The sequence below is a fragment of the Atta colombica genome, unplaced genomic scaffold (assembly GCF_001594045.1).
Source record: "Atta colombica isolate Treedump-2 unplaced genomic scaffold, Acol1.0 scaffold101, whole genome shotgun sequence".
Taxonomy (NCBI): Eukaryota; Metazoa; Arthropoda; class Insecta; order Hymenoptera; family Formicidae; genus Atta; species Atta colombica.
Window position 1 is genome coordinate 366,490 of NW_017259186.1, and position 8,240 is coordinate 374,729.

The 8,240-nt window shown below is 26.8% G+C and overlaps 1 protein-coding gene across 2 annotated transcripts in view; it reads left to right on the forward strand.

Annotated features, from left to right (window-relative positions):
* The window catches only part of LOC108686954 (short-chain dehydrogenase/reductase family 16C member 6-like), a 41,341-nt gene that overhangs the window by 8,096 nt on the left and 25,005 nt on the right, over positions 1–8,240 (forward strand). For both annotated transcript variants that reach the window (XM_018192490.1, XM_018192498.1), the window contains exon 2: positions 1,477–1,917. In XM_018192490.1, coding sequence (XP_018047979.1) covers positions 1,689–1,917 — 229 coding nt within the window. In that variant the 5' untranslated portion in view covers positions 1,477–1,688. The remainder of the gene's footprint in view (positions 1–1,476; positions 1,918–8,240) is intronic.

An 8,240-nucleotide genomic window follows, 5' to 3' on the forward strand; every position in this document is an offset into this window, starting at 1 on the left:
TGCCCTTAAATTTGACCTTGAAAGGATATTTATTATTTAAAGATCAATTTCGAAATTTCATATGGAAATCCCCTTTTTCATTGCATATTCTTGTATTATAATACACCTCGAGAGCTTTTCAAAATACTATAATAAAATATTTTTTCATTAAGTACTTTTCGAGATATCAGGCTTGAAATTTACAGTACCGACGGCATTATGCAAGGTGTCCGGCCAATGGTTAAAACTTTTTAAATATTGTTCAGAATCTTGGATAACATTTGTCAAGATATTGTTTGGTCAAGATAATTGGTGATAGAGTTTTACAAGTTCTCTAACTATTAGATCTGTCCACATAAAAAATTAACTAATTTTATGTAAGTTTTATTTAATAAGTTAACAATGTTCATATTATGTTATATTTGCATTTCCTTAATTTCCAATTTACTTTGTTTATATAAGAAATGCTAATTCACTGCAATAAATAATTTTGACGAGATTCTGTTTATATGAGAATTTAGGAACGTTGATCACTACTTTTTATTCTGAAAATAATTTTTTCAATTTACGTATCATTTGACTTGAATACACTAAATATAATTGTTTAATTAATCACTTTACTATAATCCTTTATAATTACTGGAAGTGATCCAAAACTGAAGTAGAAACATTTAATAGTTTAATTGTCTTTGATCCATACTTTAATAAAAAATTTGTATATACATTTGAACATCTAGTAATGGCTTTTATAGGGATCTGCAATTTTGAATAATTTAATATCAGCGAATTCGGACGTATCAGTACATATTAAAGCCGTTGTTATATTGATTTAATCTGTATAAAAGTTAAATGCAAATATGAATTAAAATACAGATGTTATTAACAATACAATAAAATATATTGATGATTTTAATCCGTTACAATTTGTGTATAACGCGATGGTTTTAATGTGTATTAATGTGCATGCATGGTAGAAGTAACAAAGTATGCTTCTGCACAAGTATTTTACAGATTTTTATTTTCACCAAGGCACAGACTGCATCTAATCGAATTCGCTATACGTCAAGAAAAAACAGAATTGACAAAATTAATAACAATCTACATAAGATATGTAAAGAAAATCACATGCGCGGATCTATAATTAAAATTTATAATTAAATATTTAAGTGTATTTAAATGTATATACTATATTCTAAGCGCAGGTATTTATTAGGGAGTTTTTGCAATAACGTAGATCCGGTGAACACTAACTTATGTTATACTTTTTTTAATTAGTTGTTAAGAAAAAGATAACTTGACCTTAGCGTTCATCGTATCTGGATAAACGGTATACAAATTACAAAAATTTCCTATTATTCATATTTTACGCATTAAGTGATAATGACTTCACTATATAAATATATTCAACGCGGATACAAATTATATATAATGTTATCTATTTTTTTATAAACGTATGATATATTGTCTAAAGCTAAAGATTACTTTTTTATATTTCAGATTATAGCTATTGAATCATCAACGTAATCATCAGTCGCTACTCTATAAGTTGTAAATAAACTTCGACATACTGCGATTCAGAAATGACAAGTTGAACGATCGATAGTCTTAGTCGCAGAGAAGCCGCGCAAAGAGTTCGACGAGCAAAAGCTGTGAATTTAACTTTACGCAACGAGTGCAACGTACACGAAGTCTGTGTATATAGTGCCAATATGACATATTTACAATCAATTGGAGAAGTAATTGGCTTCCTGTTATTGTCGACCTTTTCGATATTGGATGGCATTATCAGGTCATTCATTCCCAAGAAGTATAAAATGAAGAATATAGGTGGCGAAATTGCTCTGGTGACAGGAGGAGGTGGAGGATTGGGGAGGCTTTTATCCCTCAGGCTGGCCAACTTAGGCGCCATCGTAATTATTTGGGATATAAACGAGACCGGTGAGTTTAAAATATAGGAATGGGGGAGAGTAACAACTTACTTAATTAACACTAACAACTTATCATTATTATTGTTTTTTTTACAATAACGATTTGATAATATTTTTATAATTTTTCATGATAAAGTCAGAGATGAAAAACTTTTGAAGAGTAACTCATTATTATTATTCATTAAAAAAACTAACTCGTTACTTTTTTTTTTTACTCATTATATAACGAGTAAAAGTGAATTAGTATAGTATTAGAATAGTATAATAATTTTTTTCCAAATATGTCGTTATCATTATCGCCATAAAAACATATAAAGTCACACATTATCAAATTATTATTAGAAAATAATAACAACGTTACAATCGAATCAACAGATAATGTCTATAAAAATGTTTAAAAATATTTAAAAAATATCTTTGAAAACGTTTTTAAAAATGTTAAAAATAATGGATTAAGTTATCTTATATTCATTAAAAAATTTATTTTTATTTAAACATTTTTTAAGATTAGAAGAAAATGTCTTTTTAATGTTAAAAATAATTTTTAACATTTGAAAAAAATGTTTTTAACATTTAAACACAAAATTAGAAAAAATATATTACAAAAATTTTTTCAAATTTAATTTTTAATTAACGATGCCTAAATCTTAAATAATTTTTACCAATTAATTGTAATTTTTCATTACATTTTAATTTTTTTTTTTTACCTAATGGGATTTGAATCTGGGACATCGAAGTTAGAAGTCTTTTGTACTTTATTCATTACGCCACTTAATTTAAAGTATTAACACACAATTCTTATTGTCTATATATAATACTTAAGGGGATGCTGGAGCTGCCTGTATTATCAATAAAATTAGAGTTTTTACATTTTACATTTTTTACATTTCTTGTCGAATTTCTTCGTAGTGATTTTAGAATAAAAATTTCTTTTCCATGATTAAAATTTACTGCTAATGTAGTTGTCGCTAGTGTATTTTGTGTTTAAAGTTGGAAAAAATAAAAAATTACAAATTTTCGCATATTAGTACAGAACTCGGTAATTTTATACTACATGAGGACTCACAATGAAATGAACAGACCAATATTATAATATCAACACAAAAATCATTCACGTCATAAGAACACATATTGCATACGCTCAAATAATGTATATTATTTGATTATCGAATATCATTATGACTGAGTTAAACTTAGTTTTAAATTCTCTATTTTTATTGTTAATCTGGAAAGGAATGATTATTGTGGATTAGAACATTATATATTGAACAAATATATAAAAGAATCTATCAGTGAAAAATGTAAAAAAGCCCATCAGAGCCTACATCAGCTATTGTAAATTGGAACATTATACAGCATTCCGCAATAATGAAACACAGAATTTATCAATATTTTGATTGGGAAAATATCAAGATATTAGACGAGGAAAAGATACTTAATAAAAGACTGATTTCGGAAGCGATCCATATAAAGCAACAGAAACAGAGTTTGAATTTACAGAATGATATAGTATTTTTTAGACCCACTATATATGAATTTGTTTACGGAATTGTGACGTTGATTTTACTTTCTTTTATTCTTATTTTTATTTTTATTTCAATAACTACATGACTTTATTGTTTTGATTCTCATTTTATCTCTGACTATCAACACCACAAGACTTTTACGTCAAGTCGCGAGAAAACGCTTACATGTAAGTTGATATAATTAAAATTCAGACAAATGATTTTAATATTTCTCTAATTTTTCATTTTCGTATTCCTTTTGAATGACTACAGCAAATCTGACAATGATGAGCGATGTGATTCTACTTAGTGACGCAATGTATATGACTTCGGTTTTACTTTATGTAAGTTTTTATATTATTATTGTACAACTTAATATTTTTTAATAATCATTGGGCTATTCATTACAAAGCTAATTTGGATAAAGAAGAACGAACTAAATTATCGGGAATCATCAATTTGGAATTTACTTATGTAATTTTGATTTATATTTTATATTGATAAGGACCCGAATTGAAAAGTCGAAACCTTTATTTTATTCGTTTTATTATTCACACGAAAATAAAGAATTTTCTGCATCCAAATAGCTGCATGTAGGCTCTGATGGGCATTTTTACATTTTTCACTTATATATTGAACATATTGAAGAAGATTAAACATCGATCGAAACATTTATGATTTTGTAATAATAACTTTAAATATATGATATAATAATTTAATAATACTACGCTACTAATAATCGGTGTTTTGAATGTTCCTTTTTTAAATATTGTTTATAATTATCAAGCCAATTTTTGAAAGAACGCCAAGATCGGTTAAATTTTGGATTACAAATAATACAATTACATAATCTTTACAATTATATAATCTTTTATTAAATCAATTTATTCCAGATATTGCGAGCCGATAACATTCAATTTCAACACAATCATTCTGAACGTTAATATCTTGGCATTTTTTATCGTATTTGATGTATTCACATATTATATATGATCGTGCTTAAAATTCTTATGTTTGTACACGCGCATACAATGCGTTCTCTCTATACATATCGGTTATTGCGAAGTATATTTCTGAAGCCTCAGTGATTGAGCTGGCTAAAACACTCTTCTCGGAAAGTTGAGAAGTTCCAGATTCGAATCCTGGCTAAGGTAATATTTTTCGCAATAAATTTCTTACTTTCTTTCTTTCTTTTTTTTTCTAATTTAATTTAGGGGAGATTATTAACGTTTTCAATTATATCTGGAATAAATTGATTTAATAAAAGAATATATAATGTATTATTTGTAACATCCAAAATTTGATCAATCTTGGCGTTCTCTATCGTATTTGATGTATTCACATATATGATCGTGCTTAAAATTCTTAATATATTATTAAGATCGTTTCGATGCGAATAAGCATCAAAATTTGTTAAATTGCTAGTCAATTTAACTCGTGATATTACTGCGGTAGTTTAGTAGAGTTAGCGTTTTCAAGACCGAAACATCATTTCGGCGCGCGTTTCTGGGGACTACATACGTAGTATATAAATTCACACAAGAATAGCATTTAAGATCCAGCTAAACCATTTAAGACTTTGATTTCTATAGTTTGTATAATTTTATTTTTTCCATCTTTGGACACCAGCGACAACTTAACGTGTAATTTTAATCATGGAAAAGGAATTTTTATTATGTGAAATCACTACGAAGAAATCCGAGAGGAACAAAAACATCAAAAATGCTAGTTTTATTGATAATCAGGCGGCTTCAGCATTCCCTTAATGTAATTATATTATGATTACTTCTCTTCTGTGATCATTTTTTATTCTGATCCAATTTTGACTAATTTGAGTTTTAGAAAATATTAAAAATTTTTATAATAAACGTTAAATAAAGATTTAAAACATATTTTTTCATATAAGAAGAAGAAAAAAAAGAAGAAGAGGATACGTTATCGATTGAAATAAATGTTAAATAAATGTCTTTTTACTACAGTACAAATGAATAAATAATTAAAAATAAACATTTGATGAACATAAAATAAATGTTAAAAAATGTTTACTAAAATCATTTTTTCATAACATGAATAATTCGTGAAAAATAAATACTTGAAAAATAAAATAATAAATAAACAGTTAAAAAATTTTTTTAGAAATTATTTTAAATGAAGGTAAATATATGCAGTTTACACCTCACCGATTTAAGCAAAGTTATGCATAATTTAATATATATATTATACCGAGTGTTATTGTATGATCACAATAAAATTATTTAGAAACAGTATAATACAGTATAATATGCATAAAATATAAATATATAATTTTTCACGATAAAGTAAATATTTTGATAAAAGTTGTATTGTTTTAATGATGTATGATATAATAAAGTTATTTTACAAATTATACAAGTTATTTCCGTTTAAAAGGCAGGCTATTATTATCTTTTCAGTTTCAGTCCTGCGGTGTGGCCAACTTCCGACTCGTGCATTACCGATTGACATGATCAGATGAAAACATATTACATGTCAATGCGAGTTGAAAGCACTGAAATATAATATTATTGGAACGAACGCGGCTCTATACTGTCTTTACTAAGAATAATCCAAGGAAAAGCGTTATAAGTGGTATTTTTTGTCCTTTTCTAACTTGTACTCAGTAATATAATTACGCATGTGCGGTAGATGGTATTACACATGTACAATCATAGTTAAGTGTAGATTAGAAAAGATATCATTTGAAACACTTTTTGTCAGATCGCGAAACTAATACCAGCGCTCGTTCCAGTAATTTATTTTCAGTAATGTATTTTCAGTCAGAAGTTGACTATATCATAGCGCCGAAATTAAAAAGATATAAAAAAAGTTATCTGCTAAATTTTAAACCGAAATAACTTGAATTTGTAAAATAATTTTATTATATCGTTATATTCGTTAGAACGATACAACTATTATCAAAATATTTATTTTATGCAAAAATTATGCATATCGCTCCGTTTTCTAAAACATAAATAATATTTTCAATAATGACTATGCTTACAATAAAATTTAGTTAGAGTTTAGTTATATTTATTAGAACATTAGATTTATCTCTGTTAATTTACAAGATAAAAAGGAATCACTTGTATATATGGGCGGCATTCATAGTCCGTTCTTATTTTTCCTGTTTTAAATAATATTATATAATATTTTAAGACACTAATACGGCCCTCTGATTGGTTCGTGATTTCTTAAGATTGTATTTAAGACAGTCTTGAATATAAGATCTGACTGTGAATACTAATCTATATTAAGGGCAAAGTCCGCATAATAAACAGTGTCGGCATTGTTTGAGTTGCATTGCTCGATCCATGTTAATATTGTCCAACGCGATTAGATTGGACAATGTCAGCTCCTGGACATAGAGGGTATAAATAGAGTGGAGCCAGCTTTCTTTTATAAAATCACTTTTTAGTACAAATGCACCAGATCGTAAAATTACCAGATACTAGATATCGGATATTCGATAGGGTAATTATTCAACCGGATATGAATTCTATCCGGTTAGCTATTTGAAATAAAAAAGAAAAATAAGGAAAAATAATAATTTTCTTTTTAACAAAAAAAGAAAAAAAGAAAGACGAACTATGCAAGACGTTTAGCTGAAAAGAATAAAATTCTGTATCAATGACGCAAACTTTTAATATAAAATTTTAGTTTAATATATTTCATATTATATTATCAGATATATTATATTATCAGATACTAATACCCAGCTAGCAACATCGAAATGATGTGAAAAAGACGTGTCTTAAATGACAGTGACGTCAAAGATGTGACTTAAGTGAGAATATAATTATGACGTATTTTTAAATACTAAAATGGTACATCGTTAGCATTACGTCAAAAAGATATATCCTTGACGTCTATATATGTGATTTGTATATTCAAATTTTGATGTGAAATAGTGCAAATGCTTTAATGAGATTTTATACAATTTCTTGGTATTTATTAATTTTTCTATTATTCTTTCTCAATAGAAAATATGTGTAGAATTGATTTGTATAGAATTATTTTTCTTGATAAACCTTAAAATGAGTTCCCACACTTCCGATTTTGATAAAACTATAGGCTTATTCGACGCGTTTAAATATAATATAATATTAAACAATGTTGTATATTAGAGCTACATTCCAAAATGTCCTCTCTGAGAAAAATTTTACTCAATATAATGTAATATATAAGGTAAACCATTTTAATCAATATATGCGACTATCTTGAAAAGGAGAAATTTTTTCAAAAAATGTTTCAGACAAAAGTTTTATGGTTTCAAGGGAAAAAAAGACGGTGATCTTGGTTCACCTTGATAAGAAGCCCAGGTTAAGATCAGGTCCATGTTACATAAAAATTTTTTAATGGAACTCTCCATTTTTTATTGCGAATTCTTATATCTTATTTCAAGAATTTTTTCTAAAACATTATAATAAAAAAAAAATAATAATAAAAATAATCGAAATGTACTTAACGAAAAAACATTATTATAATAATGTTTCCGTTAAGTACATTTCGAATTATGAGATTTGAAAGTTACAGTATTGCCGGCATTTGCATTACGCAAGGTGTCCGACCGACGGCTAAAATCTCTTGAATGTTGTTCAGAATCATGTCCTGAATAACATTTGTTAAAATCAAGGTCACTGGTGTAATTGTTTCTCTTATTTTCATTTTTACATAAAAATTTTTAACGCAAAAATGAAAATAAGAAAAATGATCTTGATCTTAACAAATGTTATTCAGAACATGATCCTGAACAATATTCAAAAGGTTTTAGTCGTCGCACAGTGAGATCTCAAACACGTATATATATATA